Below are 21,492 nucleotides of genomic sequence, written 5' to 3' on the forward strand. Positions count from 1 at the left end.
GAAATAGGTAATGACAACAGTTTATTGTGTGTGGTTTCTTAGGGATCATGACATGAAACAACCTCAGGATATAAATCTAATCAATAGTTATTTAGACATGCTTATAGGCCAAGCCTGGACAGATAGCATGACCCATGGCTTTGCTCCAGACTGAATTAGCTCAATAATATTGTGTAGGCTATTGTAAGTAGGCTAATGGATGTTTGTAGTCACCTTAGGATATTGTTGTGGGGAAAAATGTCTGCTCCTACAACTTGAATAACGAATAGGCGACACTGTTAAGTGCTATTGTATGTTAGCATCATGGATGTGGTTAGTAGCATTTGGCCACTGTGCCTAAGATGATGCAGTTTAATATATTCATGACAGTCTCAAAGAACCACTAGCTAATGCTACGGAAAAAAGGGGGAAAAAATCCAATATGCCAGAAATGCTGATAGTACTTCTATATCTTAACTGTAGGAATCTTTCATTGGACACACAGAATATGCTGTACCATGCAGAAAAAAGATGACAGGCAGCTCTACAAACCTTATTACACAGTTTGAAAAAAGCCAAATAAATAAATAAAAAACAGGTTTGGATAAATATGTTAACGGTCATTAAAGCTGGTTTATTCTTCTTCACCTATATGAAACACCTGTAGCTTCACCTCTGAGTGGAATCAAACAATTTTAGCACACATGGGTGTTTACAGCATTTGTACTGGACTGCAACCAGCACAATACCCAGGTGCCAATTTGAAAGATGTATTCTTCTCTATGAAACCTGACCTCCAGCCTTTAGACTTATGTAATGATACATCAAAACACACCGACATGGGGATACCGGTGCAGTGTATGAAGGCTGCGCTTTTAGTTCACTCATTGCAAAGCAGAGCAATGTGTGCCTGCCCAAAATGAAGTTTAGTTACACTTTCTCACAAAGACACAACACTGACTTGCTTTATAGTCATGGGCAACACCTATCCCCCCGAGGTAACATGAGGCTCGATCCTGATGACTTGTTGGTGGTGTTTTAGGGTGAGACAACCAGTGAAAGTGTGTCACGGGAGCGCTTGTGTGCTAGAGAACAAGTCAGCCAGACAGTATAGGACAGCTGGAAAGAAGAGCAAATTGTTTCCTGTGAGAAGGTTTTGTTTGCTCAGTGAACAACTTTTACACAAATGTTGGTAAGTGTTTGAATGGAGTTCATTTCCCTTCAATAGAATAGGAGAAAAAGAAAGGCCATTACACACAACTGTATCTACAAACACACCCAGCACCCTTTGAACAAGTATTGTAATTCACATAGTTAATAGTTAATTTTCAACTACATACAGTACATGAAGGAATTTGTGATAACACTGAAACACAACAACTTTGCCACATTATTTTTCATTTAATAGCAGAGATGATGGTTTGATTTTATTTCAGTTTAATGATGATTGTTACACACAGGGGAATGGGACGTGCGTGGATTTTAAAATATGAGATGTTATTATTGCTATTTTATTTGTATTGGCACACCCTCTGCTGCACTTCACGTGAGACATCCTATTCAGATCTGATTTTGAGAGGCAGTAGCCATGGTGAGGGCCGAGCAGACAGCTCTGGAGAGGATCCTGTCTTGTTTTTTCTTTTTTTGATGAGTAGCCGCGGCACGCCTCAGGGCCAGGTGGAAGGACCTGAAAAACCAGCTGCCTGACAGTATTACTCTCAGCGAGGGGCAGCGAGAGAGCAAGTGAAGAACCTCCTCCTCCTCTTCACTCTCCTCCTCCTCTTCACATAAACACTTTGATTCCCACAGAAACCACACACACACACACACACAAACACACACTCAGGAATACCTGCTTGTTTTTTTTTAGACTCTTTTCTACTTTGGCTTTGTTTTGTTTTTTGTCTTTCCGTTTGTGGGACTGTCACTGCAGCAGCACCTGGGACTCTACATTCCTCTGTTGCAGTCGTTCACTTCGCTCTACTACTCCCTTGTGTCTCCTTCCCCAGACCTGTGGACTATGCCCCCTTCATCCAGCTGAGGGAGGGGGCTCTGCGCTGCTCCCATCTGGAGAACGGGAGACGGTTAGGTGAGTCACAAGACTGATCTTAAAACTCCTCTCTTTTGCTAGATTTAAAGTTTCCATCTGAACTCCTATGTCACTCGTGGGACAATATTTCAGAGAGTTCCATACATATTATGTTTGTGTGTATACTGTGATTGTATAAGTTGTGCGTGCGTGTATGTGTGTGTAAGGGGGGGGGGGTTTCCCTAGACAACATGGCGAGACAGCAGGTGAGTCTCAGGTGAAAGGGAATAGCTCACATTCCACGGAGTTCTGGGATTAATAAATCTCATGTTGCTGTGAAACCAGTTGCAGATTTATGTCTGAATGAGGAAGACTCAATTCGAGTTCCCATCACTGATCTCCCTGTGTTTCTCTTATTGATTTTTTTTTTTTAAATGGAATGACTGTAGGCTACTTATCGTCTCATCAGTTGCCACTACGCTGTAGGAAAATGTGAGTGCTGTTTGTACAGCATCGCTGCACTAGTTCAAAGGTCAGCGGTGTGAGTTTTGCATGTAAAGTAAAGGGAATGATGATGTGTGCTTGACTGTTATAACAATATTGTTTTGGTCCCGGGAAGCTGTAGCCTTTGTGTAGCTCTAAGAATAGATTACAGGTAACATTTTTGTAGTTCCTCTATTGTGTTTTACTTCTCCGTGCTCAAAGTCAGTCAACAGTCATTTGTGTAAAAGTTTCTGATTGTGTTTACATGGCGTCTACACTGAAACTGCTCCGACTAAAATCACAGTTTGGATCACTGGGATTGGAGCCACTTTAAAGACATATTTGAGTTTAAGTAATAAGTTGTAAATTTAAACCCCCAAATTACAAAACCATAAGGAAAATATATCCAGTAGATGTAGTAGATGAAATGACTTCCTTTAGGAGTTTATTAAGCTCCTGACTCATCAAAGTCATCACCATGACCCAACCCTGTCAGGGAAGTCAGGATGTAAAAATATTCAAGTGATTTTCTCATGTAAGAAAATAAAATAATATTGTGTCTGGCTCAATAGATGATAAGCACGTAGTTTCTTTTGTGATCACTTTTAACTCTGATAAGCATTGTTTGAAAATATGCAAGTCTCTGAAAGTGCACTGTACTGTACACACAAGCAAACCAAGTCTTAGAAAAGACGAGATAATATTCTAATACAAATTTATGAACTTGAATTTATGAATTCAGAACTGACAGGAGGACACTGGAGTGGTCATTTTAGATAATGTAATGCAGTTAGAACGAATGGAGGAAAAGACAAATCAGCTCTACGTGACTTTCATTTGGTAGTATTAGTCATCTAATTTACCATAGAGTCAAAGTATTGGTCATATTATTGGATTATATAACTCAAAGGGAACCAGGATATCCTATTGGACAATCAAAATTTTATCCCAGCCAGCCAGAGCAGATCTCTCAGGCTCACAAACACATACACATAAAAGACAGATTTTTAAATTTGCAGTCACTGCATGTCACTATTTGATGTTTTAATTCCCTCTAACAATACCTGTCACTTTTAAAATAAACCATCTGAAGACCAGACACTCATCATTTTCAGCATTCAGCCCCATTCATATCATGACGTTCATGTTTGAATGATGATAAACAAACCGATTTCATTTGCACAAATATCAGCCTGGGTCTTTTGTATCAGAACAGTTGCTCATCAATCTGCCTCAAAATCAGACACTTCAGACAAAGACTGGATCAGTCAAAGCCCATTTCAGAAGAAGTGGCATGTTTGTTGCCTTTCTTTAAATATCCACTTGTCAGACTTTGCATAACCACAGGAACAAAACACTGAAGGCTGGGACTGCTATTGTGCAAACTGTACTATATACAATGATGAAGTTTTTTTTTTTTTTAATTATCTATATGAAGTAATAAGTATAGGCTATAGCCTATACTTATTACTATAGCCTATACTTATTACTTCATCACTTGCATCAACAACAGGCCACTGTGCACTGAGCCATACTGTACAGTATACTCGCAGTGCTGCTGCAAATCCCGCTGTGGCTGAATGAGGTCAATCAAAGTCATAGTTTAATCCCTGCTTAATGTGACGACTGGAAAACGAGTGCTATAGGAAGTTTACACCTGACGTGATACAGGCGACCTCCATGCCTGCTCTTCCATGCGAAGCTGAACTAATAGCTGTGCACCTGTGTCTTATTGCCCCGCTTCAGATCGACTGCTCAAATATTGACCCCGACCGTCGCCTGATGAAGGTCATGCTTTGAATGAGTTTATGAATGCGTGTGCGCAGGAGCCTGTGTTGTTCCAGTTGAAATCGTACAGAGAGGAAATAGCTGAGCCACTTAACATCTCTGTCTGGCTTTTCCTTGTATAAAAAAGGGGGAAACTAAATTGTTCCTGTTCTGTTTTGAGAGACAGCTCTCTGGACAGGCCAATAAATGATTTGTTTGCTGAGGGTGGAAAAAAGGATATGAATCTGCAGCGTAGGTGAATAGCTGCAATTTGTAGAACAAACAAACTATTATTACTGTGAAGAAGATACTGACATCAGAGAAAAACGTTTAGCCTCCAAAAGAGCAGAGCTAAAAACATTATCTATACAAATTATAAATTACGCATTAGTTCCAATAACCTTTATCCTGGAGATGTGGTACACAGAAGGGAAATTGAATTGCACAGTGAAGTCAATTTTAACTTCTGCACAAGATGTTCACAGCATATGGATGAGCTCATATATAAAAAGCCACACTTACTGCACTAATCTTGGATCTGAAATGAATTAGGGAATTAAATGGCAACTGCTACCTATATGAAAATATTTAATATCCTGATGCTACCAATGATTAATATTTATTATATTTGTCAATGTGATCAACATTCTGAACTGACCTGTTACTGTTCTTGATAAATCATGGGCTTTCCCCACAGTCACTGTTAAATTTCCTGTCCTGCAGTCCTGCATTGCCACAATAGAGAATATGACTCAACTTTTTTTCTTTTCTTTTCTTTTTTTTTTTCAGATGACTAATCAAAGGTTAATAGCATATTTTGTCAGTATTCTGGTAGAGTGCCATTACACAACACTTACACTGCCAGTCCCTCTCTGATGGATTTTCTCAGAGGTCAGTGCATCCATAATTGTGTGAATTTAGGCGGGTAGGCAGTGAGTAACACAAGTATATGCCAGGAAGCCCAGCTGAAGTCTTAATGTCATGAATCGACTATAGAATGCTGACACACTGCCTTTTCTCAAGTGAGAGCTCCCCTGATTCTTACATGACCTTTCCCGCAGCAAATCTACATCTAAACCTAACCTCCATTAAGTCTGGTGAACTACGTGCGTCTGACAACACACCCTGCTCTGTAGGAGATGACACACCCACCCATTACCAATGAAATACCAACCAGGGCTGCACTGGCATCATAGATCACGTCAAAGAATCAATTGGATACTTTTGTTTATCATTTTTGCCATAGTTACCACAGCTGTGTGCTCCTGCAGCAGTTTGATATCTACAGACAGCGACGGTTTAATAACCTAGTTTTACTAGAACATGCGTGGGCTGTTCCTCCTGTAAAGAACATCTGTATGTCTCCTGGTGTCTACAATCATGCCCTCACCTCTTTTTGACAAATGCTAGTGCAAATAATCACTGGCAGAATTGTAGTGTTGGGCAGAGGCACTAGAACATGTCTGTCCTTTTGTTTTTGTTTTTAAACCTAGTGGTTCTACCACCAGTTATTATTTATTTTTTAACTATTTATAGTCTGTATTTATTGTTGTGTTGTGTGAGACTGGTGCTGTGAGAGCAGTTGACCGCATCTGAATTTCCTTAGGGATTAATAAAGTAGGCTACATATCTACTATCTATCTGTGACCCTGTACTGGTATTTATGCCATAACCACTGTATTAAAAACTACAAGTAAACACAATAATTTCTGTCCCATCAGTATGAGCCTTGCTAAGTAGCCTACAAGTATAATACTGTCCACCAGACTATGACTCTGAACAACATAGGCTATAGACTATCTTGTGTAGGCTACTTGTAAGTATCAACACAGTAGTACAAAGTCCATTGTGTATAGCGTACATAATTAAATATCTCAGTATACATTCATACTTTGTTTAAACAACTTCTAGTGCCAACAATACTAATTGTTCAGTAAATAGAGCTTAAAAATAGATATATACTGTATATATACAGATCACTTAAGGTCATTTGTTCATGTTGCGGCCTTTTAGCACAGACTCACCAACGTCATCAACACGCTGTATTCTCCACCATGTTACCAAAAGCAGCCTCATAGAGCATTATCAGAAGCTGTCACCTCTGCAAACAACAAACATGATGTATGTCACTACTAATCTCTATGCTTAATAGTATGTCAACACTGTGAGAGTTGGTTGTGCAATATTTGCTGTGGAGCAGGAAGCTGGATAAGATGTACAGTACACATAAGTATCGAGTAATGGCTGTAATTAAAACTCTTTTCATCATGTCTCAGAAAGAAAATGTCATAATCCGAGTTGGAGGATCATTCTCCATGTGACCCGGTCTGTCTTTCTGTCTGTCTTGTGATAGGTGTCGCATGCATTGGGTTGTAAATGGTCCTTTCACAATGTGCTTCTATATGCACAAGCCTGTGGGTGAAATGTACAACCATTAATGGTTAAAGCTTTGTACACAAGCCACTGTGTTTGTCAATAGATTACACACTGAAACTCAATAGACAGACAATTTTCTCATAATAATAGTCTCATCTCATAATAACCTGTGTCAAGTGGTCAAAACTAAGCAAGTTTTTAAAAAAAAGAAATAATCACATATGAGGAAAGCATATTTTAGGACAATTGGTCAATATTTCCATAAATAACTTTTTCTCTTGACCAGAGGAGATTGATACCACTCAAGTGTTGGTAAAGTTAATCTGGCTAGTTAGCTTGAAGATTATTCAGATGGCTAGTTAATTTAATGCTAACTATCATAATGAAGCTAACCAAGATCAAAATGACAAAATGTCAAATAACCTCTTCATCAATGAGCTTTGTTAACCAGGATAGCTTCCTGTATCCAGTCTAACCAGCTGCTGCTCCCAGTCTGATTTTCCATTAAGACATGCTCATATAAGTGTGTGCAAAAGAGAGAAGACAAAGTGAATCTTCTAGCACGCAAAAGTGCCCTGAAAAATACTAAATTTTAATTTTCTGGTGGACAGGGAGGCTTTTTGTAAGAGCGTTGGAGCACAACCAATGAGTTTCGTATTTATTTTTCTGTCTGGTGTATTGTGCGTCTCTTTTAGTAAAACAAATGCAAAGCTAGGCCTACTGTAGCCTATATCTATCTCCATTTAAATCTGTCAGCAGCTAGTCATTTATATCACTCGTGCTTCTTAGCGTTTAGCTGCACACATGGTGATGTTATGGGCCTGAGGGTTTGCATACTTTATTGTGAATTTGAATGTAATCAATGGAGCAATCAATCTAGGCTAACTTAGAGAAGAAGGACAGTGAGGGATGGGTTTCCTGTGTGTGTGTGTGTGTGTGTGTATGTGTATGTGTATGTGTATGTGTGCGTGTGTGTGGCTGCTCTTCCGTGTGCCAGGGTTTTCAGCTTTTTATAGCCAATGCAAATTTTGTCCGCTTGAAGCACCTGCTCTGATTGTGCTGCTGTGCTTCACTCGGTCCCTGCTGAGACAACACGACGTCACTGTCACTCATAACTGTAACAGCTCTGGTGTGAAGCCTCTGTCTTCTTTCACATCTTCTAGAAAGGTTCTGTTAGCAAATAAAACATCCACTGCAAAGCCAGTCACTTCTCTGGTAGTATATTGAAGTAATGCCACGTTTACACAACGTGCTGTTGGGAAGGGATCAGTAACTGAAGCTGAAGGGGAAGAAGCACAAAAGCATAACTGACCACTTCTTTCATAGGTCAATAAAACCTACAAAACTGCACACAGAATAATCATTGTAGGGCAGGTGAAGTGGAAACAGAAGTATCAGAGACATTTGTAAAAAAAAAAAAAAAAAAAAAAAATTTAAATAAAAAACTAAAAACTTCTATAAATTTCCATGTTATCATAATTTGTGGTTCATTTAACAAAAAGTGACTTCATGAGTAAATGTTTTATGTGGAGTGAAGAGTTTCCAGAGCATGCAAATCTGCCTTTTGTATTGACTTTTTCACATTTACCCTAGTTATTTTTAAATCACTCTGTGACCTTGTTAAGAAGAAGTTTATTATTGTCGTAATTATTGTAAGGGCGTATTATCTGGCCTCTGGGGAAGTATCAGTCACGGGGACAGCCCTGACCTTTAGCAATGGGTAGATTGTTTCCTGAACAGTATCAGCGATCCTCCTAAATGAGGATCTCAGTGTGACATATAACAATTGCATCACAGTAGATTAGATGATGAAGATTACAACATCTGCGCATATGCATTGTCCATGATGGATGATTATGTAAGTCCTGATCAAATGGATGCAAATCGCATCAATAGAGTGTTTTATTGGGCAGTGCATTGCAAGATAAAGTCCCAGTATAGCTATAGTTGTCACTGAACTACGAAGAGATCTTTCTGATATGTTCATCGTCATATTTGTTGTCACCAAATGGTTAGAGGTTCCTCCTCCTTGTGGCAACACGAATATGAAGTGATGAGTGATTTAACCACTAACTCTTGGTTTGATTGTTAAGTGTACAGTGCTTCAGACATAATGATGGTGATGTACAAGTGAGAATCCTCATTCCTGTGAATGCCCATTCACTGGTGCCGCTCCCTCTGCAGTGCCACCTATCTACTGCTTTTATTTAGACGTAGCCTACAGTAATTGTCTTCAGATCACATGTTCTTTCCTCATCCTACTTTCATTTCCTTGTCCCATGCAGGTTATTGCTGAAGATGCAAGCTCCAACCACCTCACCTGTGACCAATACTACAGCGCCTTCAAATACAACCTCCGTCACCAAGTCACAGGAGCAAATACTTATCCAGAGTAAGGACACCTCACAGTGTGTGTGTGTGTGTGTGTGTGTGTGTGTGTGTGTGTGTGTGTGTGTGTGTGTGTGTGTGTGTGTGTGTGTGTGTGGGCACCTGTTCACACATTGCTTCATGTTTGTGTTTTGTTCTCCTTGTCTTCTGAAGTTGCATATTGATAAGTCATTGTGTATAAGCTTTGTGTTGTGGATACCATCAGATCTAACAGTGTCGTGGAGATTCAGATCAGAAATACAATGATAAGACAGGCCGAATATGTAACAACAACCCATTGCATCACGCAGTCTGTGAGTGATGCCATTGCTAAGCTGCAGCTGCACTCTGCTTCTGGAGGATACACAAAATAAATTGCACCACGAGTAACAAAAACAGGCGTTTAACGTGCTGATGACCAATTCCTCTTGTGTCTCTGTGTGTCTCAGGTTCTGGGGCTATGATCGCCGTCATTGTCGTAGGTATCATCATCATTCTCACCATTCTACTCCTCATCCTGAAGACATACAACAGGTGGGGCAACATTCCTGTTTGACCAAAGACAATTATTCTATTCTGAATGTCACAAGCGGCAAAACAACTATAGTGCTATTTTTGTCAACCTCTATGAAAACTAGATGCCTGCTGCTGTTTTCATTGCTACTTCCAATATTTATTAGGCTCTATCTGTGTAAATTACAAGACAGTAATGACTTTCATAGTCTCTCTGTTACGGTCACTTCCAAACTTTTTGGCATGCAACCTTGTGACAGTGTCGACTCTATAATTCATAAGAGATCTGTCTTCTTTATAATGAAACCTATGGAAGGCCGAGAGGCAGGAGTATTATTTTAGTAAAAGTGGTCAAATTCAGTACAAAAAGTAGTTGAAGTTACAATGGAATTTCTTTTCTTTTTTTTCAAAATGTAATTCCAAAAGTCAGAGGTAGGCTACTGTCAGCAAAATGTTAAGATATCAGAATTAAAATTACATTTTAGTTTTGTATTATAACGCTGATTAGCTGATATTATATTAAATAAAAATGAAAGACAAATTGTATAAGATGCATTTTTATATGGTAGCTGGTGGTAATTTAAGATGATTATACCTACTAGATTTGCAGTGCATTCCCAATGTCACTGTGTAATCAGCAACTGTAGTAATAGGCAACTTTAAATACCTTTTGAGTGTATAAGCAATTACTGAGCATTACATGCCAGTTTGAATGTGGGTAAAGTGTGCTCTCATTGTTTCCAGGCGGACACATGTGTCCAGAGTCCTGGGAGCCAGTGGCTCCAAAGCTCGTCCGAAGACATCGCAATCCACAGGTCTGCCGCTGAGCCCCATGGGAGTTAACTCTGTGTCAGGCAGCATGGCCTATTCAAACTCAGCCGCAGAGAACGGCCTCCCACTGCCCAGAGCAGAGATGAACAGCGTGGAGGGAAACCACATAGAGCAGTTCAGCACCACGAGCGGCTCCACTGTGGTCACCATACATGACACTCCATCATTTGGAAACACATAGCAATATAACAGGCTAGTGTCACAACAGGCATTGACTGACGTGTTGTCTTCATCCGTGAACACATACTGTGTGCTGACTGAATCCTGTGGAAACTGAATATGAGACATTAATGTTTGTCACTGTCAATCTCCATCAACTGAGCCACTGCTGGTGAAAACATGGGTAACAAGACGTCCTTTTGACGTATGAAATCATGAACAAAATGGTACCAGACACAGACACAATGGATAACATGAAGGATATTACCTGACGGAAAACTGAGACTGTGTTGTTAAGTGTTGCTTTTTAGGCTACAGTCAGTGTTCAGAGCATAGATGCCACAAGTTTCTTACTGTTGGTATTCTTCATTGATGCCCCATCACTACTAATACAATGAAGACAATATGTAGTATGATTGTAATGGCTTGACAATGATGGTCTTATGTATGTACATTTCTGTATTAAGGAGAACCGTACAGGTTAATTAGTATAGTAGCCTATAAGACAAAGACAGTATGACAGGTAATAGTAGGCTAGTATGTTAGAGAGGAAGTTTGCTGATAAGGTGAATCGGTTTCACCCTGCAACATACTGTCTTTGTCTTCTGCCCACTGATTATCTCAGATTAGTTTTTGATGTAAAATGACAATGTATTTTGTTTTGTTTTTTACCATGAGACCTCAGAGATATTTTGTGAAACATCTGAGAGTCTAACACACTGACATGAATCCTTTTTAATTTGACGCCAAAGGATTTTGCACTTTATTGTTGTTGCTCCCTGTGTTTGTATTGTTTGTGGTTCTTTATGAAATGAAGACAAGTGAAAATAAAATAATATTTGAAACTATTGTTGACTATATGCTTTGTAATTTGTTCTGGACATCGCGATATAAAATGGCAATTTAGTCCAAAATTATTAAGTAAAAAGTCACAGGCCACGAGTGAGGAAAGGAAGGAAAAGAAAAGATAAGAGAAGATATTTCATATCTATTTTTGAATAAGTTATTGCGCCCTCAGCTGGTATCTTTTCGTCCTACAACATTATAAAATGGCAATGCTACGTTCAGGATTACACGAAATGATAGGAAGTCGTGTGTTTAACATGAACACTGAACTAATTTAATCCGTAGTTATTTAAAATTCGTTGAATTTACCATTAAAAAATTAATAGCTTCAATGAATTAATACTTTTGAAGCAACCGTATTCGTTTCATGGGCTTTAAAGAAACGTTTACTAATATTTGACGCACAGTCCTTGAATGCACCTCCGCACCGGTTGTTTACCTTACGATGGCGACTGTAGGTGAGTGGACAACTTGCTCATTCAAACTCTTAAATTATAATATTCGCCAAGACTACAATGTCTGCGTTTTTATTTCGAGTTACACAAACTACCTGCTTCATTTTCGACATTTATAACCCCGCCGGACTGAAGCTGACATTTCACAGCACATGCTACGGAAGTCAGCTAAGCAGCTAATGTTGTTAGCGCAGATGCTAACCACTCTTTACTCTGTTATAGCATTTGATTCTTTTCTTCTTCCTCCTCTCTTCTTTTCTTATCGTATCACGGTTTGGCTGTTGTTGGCCAGATAAGCCTTACACCGTTACAAGCAGATGATATAAGTGGGACATGAGGTGACAGGGAGATGGTGAGTCACTGTCGTGTTTTGCAGTGGAGCTGCTGAGTCTCCTGCTGGTGTCTGTGCTGTGGGGCTGCACCAACCCCTTCCTGAAGAGAGGCACAGATGGCTTAGAGAAGGTGACAGAGACCAACAGAGTGGCACAGCTACTGGCTGAGATCAAGTTCCTCTTCCTCAACATCAAGGTAGAGCCTGGTGTTACTTCTCCTTAATATGATAATATGATAATGCACATGTGAAAAATCTCCTTGTAATTCCTTTAATTGCACTCTCCTTTGCCCAGTACCTGATTCCCTTTCTACTGAACCAGAGTGGTTCTTTGATCTACTACTACACACTTTCCACCTCAGGTGAGTCGTGCACTCAGGTGTGTCTTCATCATTGTCTAAAGAAGTATAGGGTTCATGCAGCATATAGGCTTGTAGCCCTCTCACGCACATGTTTCAACCTGTCCCTACATGAAGAGCACAGGTGTAACTAATAACATTAATCAGTGCAGTTTCATTATTGACTGACCTACCAATTATGTAATAATTATATACACCTGTGCATCTATGACACATTAAAATTCACCTCATACAGATTTGATGGTATAGACTGCGTCAGGATGTATGGTGTTGTGTTACCTATATAACATTGGGGTTTTATCACACTGAACAGTGGTCTCTGTGTTCGTTTTCCTGAAATTCAGAATTAATAAGTACTAGTCAAATATAATCATCATCACTGTGTGAGAAATCAGCAGGAGAGAATTACAACTTGTCATACAAGGAAATGCACCGGTGTTACTAACAACATTATGAGTGTGCCGTGTTCAGGTGTCCCAGGAAATCATGACGGTGAATCAGCAAGCTCAACAACAGGACACTGAAAAGCAGCTGTCATTCATACCTTTGCGCACCTCCTGCAACATGTCTTCTTATTCTTACTGTACATCTAAGTAAAGCACTACCAAGGAGCTTAATTTGTATGCATGTTAAAAGAGATTAAATGCTTCAGTGCAGTTAAAGATTGAGACATGTTTTATTGCAGATTCTTCTGATTTAAGAGAAAAATCAGAAAATAGTTTCAGAAAGTGCTCATCACAGTAGTTTAGAGGCAAAGTTGTTAGTTTGAAACTGCTTTTTTAGTCCAACAAACAGTACAAAACTGCAGCACACAGCAAATCCTCACATTTGAGGATTTGGAACGTAAAATATTTGCCATTTTTGCTTGAAAATTACTTTAATAGGATTATGAAAAGAGTTATAGCCTATTTCCTGTTGATTTTGCAAATTCCAATTAATTCGATTATTCAAATTCCTCTTAAGTCTGTTTTTCCCTTTCTTCTTACTCAGAGCACAATATTCCCTGTTGAACGTTCTCCATCTGGTGCACAGTCTTGCATCAGACCACGTCTTTATGAAGTGAATGATGAGTTTAAATTAGGGCAGACATAAAGAAGTTGGCAAAAAACCTTCTTCAATTCATTCTTCTCTCACTTCTCTGCCTGTCCAGAGTTATCGCTTGTTGTTCCAGTGGCCAACTCTCTCACCTTCCTTTGCACTTTGCTCATGGGCAAGCTACTGGGTGAAGAGTTTGGAGGCAAACGTAAGACACAGTACACACAAGGGATACTGATACAGTACACACGAGTCCCCAAAACAATATTTAACCAATACGAATTTACTGGCTTAATAGTACAGTTAACTTCCTCTTCTCCTTGAGAATTGATGTTATGGGTATTTTTGTCCTTTTTAACTTTAATACTCAAACTCTTTCTCTGCAGAGGCTGTCGTAGGGATGTTTCTCACCATGGCTGGCATCACTCTGTGCGTTGTGAGCTCCATGGACAAGCAGGATGCTGCTCAGCCTGTGCACTAACTGAGATCAGACTCGAAGGAAAATCTTGTGTACCTTCCATGATTCCTTGAGGGAGGGAAAGAAGAGCATGGCGGAGTGAGAGCAGGACTGCAGGAGGCCAATTTAGATTCAGGCAACGTCTCCTTAAAGCAACGGTTTTCTGTTGGGAGAACTGTGCCAGAATGAACTCAGCGTGAGCTTCAGAAGATGAAGTTGAAGGGGAAGCCGGTTCATGTAGGGTTCACCCCAGAGCTAAATTAGATTTATGATGCTCACATAAAAATCAGTGGTTGGTGGTTGTTAACTTTTACTTTTAAGCACTCGGCCGCCCCACCCTGTGACTGGCATCTGCATGAAAATAGGGACCATTTTCAAATAAGGCTCAAGTTTGAAATGGACCAATTAGATGTCACCCCCTGGTTTAACAATGGTATTTTACTGCTGCTGCCTTCTGTCTGCTGTGAAGCCTGTTCAGACACAGGAGCAGACAAATTGCTGATTAGCAGGGGAATAATGCTTTTTCTTCTTGTATACATGATGTATTACTGAGGCTGACGCACCACTGTTATTTTCCACAGAAAACCTTTCTTTGTGGAGGAAGAGTAATAAAGGATTTAGTTGTGGCCAGACTGGGTGACTTACTGTGTGCTCTGTGGATATGTCTGCCCCAAGTTGTACAATAAGCACAAATAAATGACAAACATAGTAATATATATTTTTATTGTGAGAGTATTGAATTGACAGAACACTGTGCAGATGACTTTGTTATTGTTGCATCCATTCAGTTTGTCATGTAGCTTTTATAATAAATCGTTGGCAAAATATGATTCTTTGTCTGTGCTTTTCTCCGTCACAGATTGCTGGAGCTCAAAACACAGTTTGTTACACAGTGTTTCTTATGTACATACAGTAAATGGATTTAATTACATAGGGGACCATCTACTCAATATCTGCATCAGAATAATCCCTGTAAAACAGGATGGACACAGTATCATAAACACTTATGCAATATAATGAAATCAAATGGTAAACCCTGTTACAAACAAGCCTATAATGTTCTATTTATTCTGGTGGCCGTGCCTGTAGTGTGGATGATCTGGTCCACCAGTCAACAACCATCAGACCGACTGCTCTAAAGGAGGTTGAATCTTGCTGACTTTGGTGATGCCTTGACTTTTCCTCTAGTGCCACCAACAGGTTGGCCGTTGTTGTTTTCAGTAAAATGCCTTATTAACTATTTAATGAATTGCTGTGACAACATCTTTGGTGATCTCACCACCATCTGACACCATGATTGGGTCAAAGTTTTAGTTTATTATTTGGTTTATAATAGGAATACCTCAGAAACTAAAAGAAAATCTTTCTCAGCTGTACATCAGATGTCACACTGAGGCTACGGTACAATCTGATAAAGCTGCTATCATGGCTGTCAACTCTCTGCAGAGGTGTTACAGTGGAGTTTATGATACTGTGTCCACCTCCTGTCCTGTTTGTTCTTATTTGCTCCTCTAAAGAAAACAACATGTATTAAAGTTGTTCTTGGCTCATTACCACAGTTAATTAAAGCACTACGAGTGATAACATTCACATAGCTGTATAGGTCACGTTGAGGCGGTAAAAACAGGAAATGCTTTTAGCTGATGTTATCATGCTGATGTGGCCTCTCCGATGGATCCTCTGTGCTCATCATTCACCAGTCGTCCTGATGATGGTTCTGGTCTGCTGTATTTGATAGGACGTCCTGGAAAACAGTGTAATGAAGCAGATACTATATTCATTCGGCCTGGTAAGAGAGGAAAGTGGTCCGTGCACTAGCTTAACATGTGAGGTGGGTAAACTTGCCTTTTCTGCCCCGTTCTTTCCCTGAGAGGTGGATGATGGAGGCCTGGGTGTTGAAGACGTGTGCTTCAGCTCCGGTTCCTTGCGAATCAGAGACACATTAATCGCTGACTAATTTTACTAAGCTGTCACAAATTGTTTTAAGCAGTTAGCTGTGTGTATACCTGTATATTAACAATGGGCTCCTCAGTCCTGGCAGAGTCTTTTGTCTGTTCCACACCATTTTGCTCTGATGACTGAGCCTTAAATAAAACAAACAGAAAATCATATTCTGAACCCATTTATACAAAAAAGTCAAATCATTTTCATTTGGATACTTATATTCTGACTATCTAAATGTAACCAGCTGCTCGCACACACTTTACCTGTTCTCCATTGTGTTTGTGTGGGAGTTCTCGTTCACTGTTTATCATTTCTGCATATCTCTTGAGAAAAGCACAACAGGATTTTCTTTTCACACACAGAATAGAGGACCAAATGTGTTTGTTACAGTGACTTATTCATTTTGATTTACATAGAAATGAAGGAATATCAACTTAGAGAACTTGTAATGTCCCTCTGGACTGACTTGGTCTGATTGCAGGCTTACTTTTCCATTTTCAGATGAAAACACGTCACATATTCATCACTCAACATCGTCTAGACTATAATCTAGCAAGGGCACAATATAAATAGGCTAAATTAATTCATTTTTCAACCAGACCATCGAGGATCCATTAATTTCTGGAATTGATCATTTTCTGAATGATACCCTCGGTGGATTGATGTGGAAAAAATGATTTGAGTCATGTCTACCTGCTCCGTGCCGTGCCGAGGATCGCCTGTGTGGTTGAGTTCTTCATCCTCCACCACCTCTGCCACTCTCTTTTCAAGGAAATGAGAGACAAATAAAGATTAATGATGTTTTAATCTTTCATAGGAGCTTTGTGCCACACAGTTATAAGACTTAACAATAGACAACACTATACAATAGAGTCTGACTGGTGTGTTAACCTGGTCAACAGGGAGTTCTGTGGCTGTGTTTTCATCCTCCTGCACCTCCTCAGCTCCTTGTACCTCCTCCCTCCTCCTCCGTGCCGCTCTTTTAAAAACACTAGGCTGAACTGTAATAAACAGAAATACAAAATGAATGATGCTCATTTTGAACATGGAGATAAATTTCGATGTGATGTGGGGCTGGGTGTGGGGTCTTTCTGACCAGATCCGTTACTGAGAGGCAGTCTTGTCTGTCCTCTGTTCTTGCGGATCTTGACCGGCCTGGCAAAGAATGCGGATGTCTCATCAGCTCCCTGTCTCCTGCTCCTCTGCTGTGCGTCTTGCGGAGGTGCAGCCTCATCTCCTGTTGACTTCACCCTCCGACCATCACACTGAAATTGATACGATGCAACTGAGTGTTACAAATAGAAAAAAGAAAAACCTGCAGTGTTTGTCTTACTAGCATATTGAAATGTATGAGGCAGCATGCACCAAACAAATAAAGAGTCCCTATATAGCTTCTGTAGTGTGGATATGAGACAGAGGAGGACTGTTTCTTTGTTTTTGTTTAGTTTTGTTTTCACCTCTGGGGAGTCGAGGAGAGCTGAGTCACTGTACTGGTCTTCTGGACCGCTTCCTGCTTTCCTGTTCTGAGGAAAACACACACAAAAATGTCCTTTGCTGGTTTTGTATTTCACTTAGTTATCTTTTGAGTGCTGCCATTCAGTCCTGAAATGATGCAAACGAACCGTAGGCTGTGTTATAACAATGAAAATAACTAGAGTGAATCACAATATCAACTAAAGGTACCTCAGCTCTCCTCAGCAGCCTTCTCTTTCCTGGGTAATATCTGCAAAACAAAGACAAAAAAATGAAGGTGTGAAGAAAAGCAGGAGATAAAAGTGCGCATTGTCTTTGTGTTCATATCCCCTCCTGTCAGACAGTGATTGTTTTTGTTCTCTAAAGCTGAATAGTTAGACACATTCACAAGAGACCGTGCATAACAATACCTCTCTGCGGCTTTTGAAACCAGCAGCTCCACATATGGAAGTTTCTTGAACCTCTCGGTTCCCACGGCAACATAGCAGTGGCCAGTCTCCAGCTCCCCAGCTGAGGACACAGTGGCTCCCTCCAAAGAGCACAACCTGATGAAGAAAATGGGTTAGAGGGGTGTTTAGCTGATTTATACTCCACAGAGGCTATAAATATACACACACTTATATACATCTAAATGTGTGTGTCTGTCGGTGTCACTGACCTGCGAACAGCTCCAGTCCGCAAGCTGACCTTTTCTGTGATCAGACTCAGGATCTGCTCCAGATCCTGCTGCATGCCCCGAGGAATGATGAATCGAAATGGTGAACACAGGAGGTCTCCATTACGGAAAACACTGGACAAAGGCATTAAAGGAGAGGTTCACTTTGTTTTGTTTTTTTTTACAAATCTGTGTGAAACAATAGCCTACTCATCTGCTCATAGGAAGAGTTTTTTGATCACTGTAATTGCTCCCCCTGTCTCCACTGGACACGGTCAAAACTTCATCATGGGCATCTGTAGCTAATTTCATGTCAAAACATTCAATAGCTCGCCTCTTACATAGATTTTTTTCCCCCTTAAAAGCTATAGTTAGGGAGATACAGTCAGGGAGATATTTCACAGTTAGACATCCCCACAGCTATGCTGCATTCAGATTTGACTAAAAACAAGTTACTTTGTTAGTCACCCATTTGATTTGACTAAGCCCGCCTGCAGAGGCACTTCCAGTATGGACACGAAAAACAATTACAGCAATAAGAGTCAATGTAGATACTTCATTTTAAGATAAATATTCAAAAATGAGTTTCTCTCCCTACGTGTGGTTGTGGATAATTAGATCATCAAATGTGTGTGTTTGCCTGTAGTTTGTCCAACTCACTGTATAATGAGAGGCACAGGTATAAACTTCCTCCACTTGGCTGAAACATTTGGCCTCTGGGTTACTTTCGCCTGGAGGGAGACATTCAGAAAAATCAGATGCATGGTACAGCAGAACACCATAATCTTGTCATTTTGAAAAATTCCCCTCATTACATTTACGTCACCCGTGTCCCTCACATCAATTACACTGCACGTCCGTCAAAGCAAAATCAGTTATCTCAAATGTGAAATGACTGACTAACTATTCTGCTCATGTCAGCTCCAAAGCTGCCGCCATGGAAACCATCGTCATTCGGAGGCTTCTTCAGCAGCACTTTCACGCGCCGTATCTGATCTGTGGGCTCCTCTCCACACTGTTCCCCATGTCGCCCCATATCAATGAACTGTGGAGGCAAAATCTGCGTCTGCTCCCGATAACCCAGCTGGAATAAATCAATCAGCTCAGAACAAAAGCAGACATTGATCATCATCCCTTATTGTTTTTGCTTTGAAGGGGCCAGACATTTAATGCATTTACACTAACAGTGTGTCCGAGCAGAGAGGGCGGTGGAAACGGGCACGAGGCCTGCCCAGACATGCACGCAGCCCTGATAACGCTGTGTGAAAGCATAACTCTTTGTCTCGGCAGCGGGATCAAACACACTCTCATACGGACACACTTCCTCCTGCATTTGCTCCACAGCAACCACAACACAGGCATTTAGGGCTTTAAAACCCAGGACCCTGGAAAAAAAAAATCTTTCCAAATGGCAGGCACCCAAGGCACACACAATTACTCTCCACTCTCTTATGTTTTGCAGAAAAGTAACACATTGCCTCAGACTTAAGAGCACACTCTGCGTCTGAACACTCATTCCTGCCAGCTGCTCAGAATACAAAGCGAGCACTTGCCGGCTTGAGAGGCTCTGTGTGTGTGGTTTTATATGTTGCTTTGAAATCAGCATTTTGTGTTAATATTAGGAGGCTGCATACATTCAATTTACAGAAAAAATTCAAGTTCAAATTCTAAGCTCTAAAGAAAAAAAATGGCCTTCTGATCTCTGATGAAATCCAGATGTAATTACTTGAAAAGTCTGATTAACTACTTGATGGACAACACGCTCATAGTCCTGTTATTTATGGGAAATAACATGACAACCAGTGACATCAATACTATTTTATATGTAAAGGGTGACCTGAGCGCACACACGTACACACACAAAGTGCATCTAATCTTACTAATGCCAACATAACAATGCCTTCACATTTATAGGCAAATATGAGCTCAGCTCGGTAATGGAAAATCCTGCACTCGGTTTCCTATTTGACTTGGCAACAGCTCAAATGGATCAATTTGATATGGGTGCAGTGTGGTCTGTGGTGCATTCCTCCTGGTTAGACTGGGATTAATGAGTTATGGACTGCGCTGCAGGCCTCTAAAGAATAATAGGAAGTGGTTAACACAAGAAAAAAAAAAAACACCTACCTGAGTCTCTTTGCGGGCAGCAGGCAGCTTTTTTGCTCCTACGTTCAGGTAGCTACACATAGAGACAACAGAGAGATAGAATAAAAAATAAAAGTCAACAGCAACAAGCTCCTTTCAGAGACAGAACGTCTTCTGTTAAACAAGGCTGACCCCCTCAGTATCAGCCGTGTACTCACTCCAGCTTCTTGAACCTTTCATAGCCAGCAGCAACATACTGGGCTCCTGTCTGAAGGTCCTGGAGGTCCGTGACCTTAGTGCCATGCCTGGGGGTGTACAGCGTCCTGATGGCCAGTGGTGCCCCGATGTTCTGGGTCACTTCATTCAGAAAAGCCTCCATAGTGACCACTTGTCTCTGGTTGACCACAAACCTCCGTCCGTTGTAGAAGGGGTCACCATTCCTGTACACCATCACGCTCTTCACCGGAGGCAGGACAGTCATGGCTGTAGTGCTGGCAGCCATCTCTGAGCCGGCTGTTACACACACACACACACAAACACACACACAGCACATTAATCTGCCTTCTCATATAGTTTCCAGTTACATTTTTTAAGCAATCACACATCAATACAAACACATGATCTTTGATACACACTGCTCAGTCAGTCACAAGCCTGGTGGAGGATGAAGCAGGGAAATCGCAGGATTTGAAGGCAAAAGGTGAAAATTAGTCCCCTCTCTTGTTGTGGTCTGTCTGGACTCCCACACACGTTCTGCTCCTCTCTGTCCCCCCTTTTACACACACACACATACACACACTCTTACTCCACTGACGGCGGTGAGTATTTCCTGGTTGCCATGGCAGCACAGCCAGCAATGACTGGCCTTGCTGGCCAAACCATCGGCAGCAACCACAACAAAAGAGACAGACAGAGGAGGGGAGAGTGGGTGGGTCGCTGTGTTGTGAAGCTGAATCAATAAGATAACTTCTCCACTCAGTTGTCCTTATTTTCCTAAAAAACAATCACCTAATATATCATGGAAACTAGCACCTGTGAACAACCAGAAGTTGACACAAGCACAGCTGAAAATCCATGGAAATTATTCTATTTTGCCTTTTCATTGCTTCTTTCCTTGCGTGCTCTTTTATGAAATAAATACCATAAAACGGCATCTTCACATGAGACTTTAAAGTGAATATTTGTAATGAACACCTCGTGTGACGAGTGAGAGCTCATTCATTGTAGTCCAACTGGGAAATTTGAGCTCGTGTGACACAGACTTGTTTCAAGCCGTGGTTCCTCCCATGAATTGTTTTCAATAGAGCTTCTTCGTACATGATAGTTAACTACCTCAGCCTCTCCCCAT

At 40.6% G+C, this 21,492-nt stretch overlaps 3 protein-coding genes across 6 annotated transcripts; 2 read left to right on the forward strand and 1 right to left on the reverse strand.

Annotated features, from left to right (window-relative positions):
• The first annotated feature begins 1,752 nt into the window (after positions 1-1,752).
• Positions 1,753-11,351, forward strand: ncmap (non-compact myelin associated protein). Its single transcript, XM_085767396.1, has 4 exons — positions 1,753-2,068; positions 8,920-9,026; positions 9,451-9,535; positions 10,259-11,351. Exons 2-4 carry the CDS (start codon positions 8,933-8,935, stop codon positions 10,524-10,526), a joined length of 447 nt encoding a protein of 148 aa, XP_085623522.1. The 5' UTR covers positions 1,753-2,068; positions 8,920-8,932; the 3' UTR covers positions 10,527-11,351.
• Positions 11,352-11,654: 303 nt separating this feature from the next.
• On the forward strand, positions 11,655-15,313 carry tmem234 (transmembrane protein 234). Its single transcript, XM_085767401.1, has 5 exons — positions 11,655-11,808; positions 12,182-12,333; positions 12,432-12,498; positions 13,646-13,738; positions 13,917-15,313. Exons 1-5 carry the CDS (start codon positions 11,796-11,798, stop codon positions 14,009-14,011), a joined length of 420 nt encoding a protein of 139 aa, XP_085623527.1. The 5' UTR covers positions 11,655-11,795; the 3' UTR covers positions 14,012-15,313.
• A 121-nt stretch (positions 15,314-15,434) lies between these two features.
• On the reverse strand, positions 15,435-21,009 carry dcdc2b (doublecortin domain containing 2B). 4 transcript variants are annotated; one of them, XM_085767398.1, is made up of 15 exons: positions 20,950-21,009; positions 20,363-20,657; positions 20,187-20,238; positions 18,720-18,790; positions 18,063-18,194; positions 17,815-17,949; positions 17,615-17,654; positions 17,389-17,454; positions 17,028-17,196; positions 16,823-16,932; positions 16,625-16,693; positions 16,195-16,254; positions 15,994-16,071; positions 15,833-15,910; positions 15,435-15,731 (listed from the first exon to the last, which is right to left on the reverse strand). In XM_085767398.1, exons 2-15 carry the CDS (start codon positions 20,644-20,646, stop codon positions 15,681-15,683), a joined length of 1,395 nt encoding a protein of 464 aa, XP_085623524.1. In that variant the 5' UTR covers positions 20,647-20,657; positions 20,950-21,009; the 3' UTR covers positions 15,435-15,680. The 4 variants fall into 4 exon arrangements, with proteins under 4 accessions (XP_085623524.1, XP_085623525.1, XP_085623523.1 ...); XM_085767399.1 differs by lacking the exon at positions 20,950-21,009 and adding an exon at positions 20,780-20,930; XM_085767397.1 differs by lacking the exon at positions 20,950-21,009 and adding an exon at positions 20,776-20,930.
• Between the last annotated feature and the right edge of the window lie 483 nt (positions 21,010-21,492).

The sequence above is a fragment of the Trachurus japonicus genome, chromosome 22 (assembly GCF_045865225.1).
Source record: "Trachurus japonicus isolate A0001 chromosome 22, Traja_1.0".
Taxonomy (NCBI): domain Eukaryota; kingdom Metazoa; phylum Chordata; class Actinopteri; order Carangiformes; family Carangidae; genus Trachurus; species Trachurus japonicus.

Coding starts and splice junctions, on each gene's coding strand:
- dcdc2b (XM_085767398.1), bottom strand. CDS start 20,646: ATGGCTGCCAGCACTACAGCCATGACTGTCCTGCCTCCGGTGAAGAGC. Junction 16,933..17,027: donor GCCTCTCAGTAACGGATCTG/GTCAGAAAGACC, acceptor TGTTTATTACAG/TTCAGCCTAGTGTTTTTAAA. Junction 15,911..15,993: donor AGCCCATTGTTAATATACAG/GTATACACACAG, acceptor CTGATTCGCAAG/GAACCGGAGCTGAAGCACAC.
- ncmap (XM_085767396.1), top strand. CDS start 8,933: ATGCAAGCTCCAACCACCTCACCTGTGACCAATACTACAGCGCCTTCA. Junction 9,027..9,450: donor GGAGCAAATACTTATCCAGA/GTAAGGACACCT, acceptor TGTGTGTCTCAG/GTTCTGGGGCTATGATCGCC. Junction 9,536..10,258: donor ATCCTGAAGACATACAACAG/GTGGGGCAACAT, acceptor CATTGTTTCCAG/GCGGACACATGTGTCCAGAG.
- tmem234 (XM_085767401.1), top strand. Junction 12,334..12,431: donor TCCTCTTCCTCAACATCAAG/GTAGAGCCTGGT, acceptor TCCTTTGCCCAG/TACCTGATTCCCTTTCTACT. Junction 13,739..13,916: donor TGAAGAGTTTGGAGGCAAAC/GTAAGACACAGT, acceptor CTTTCTCTGCAG/AGGCTGTCGTAGGGATGTTT.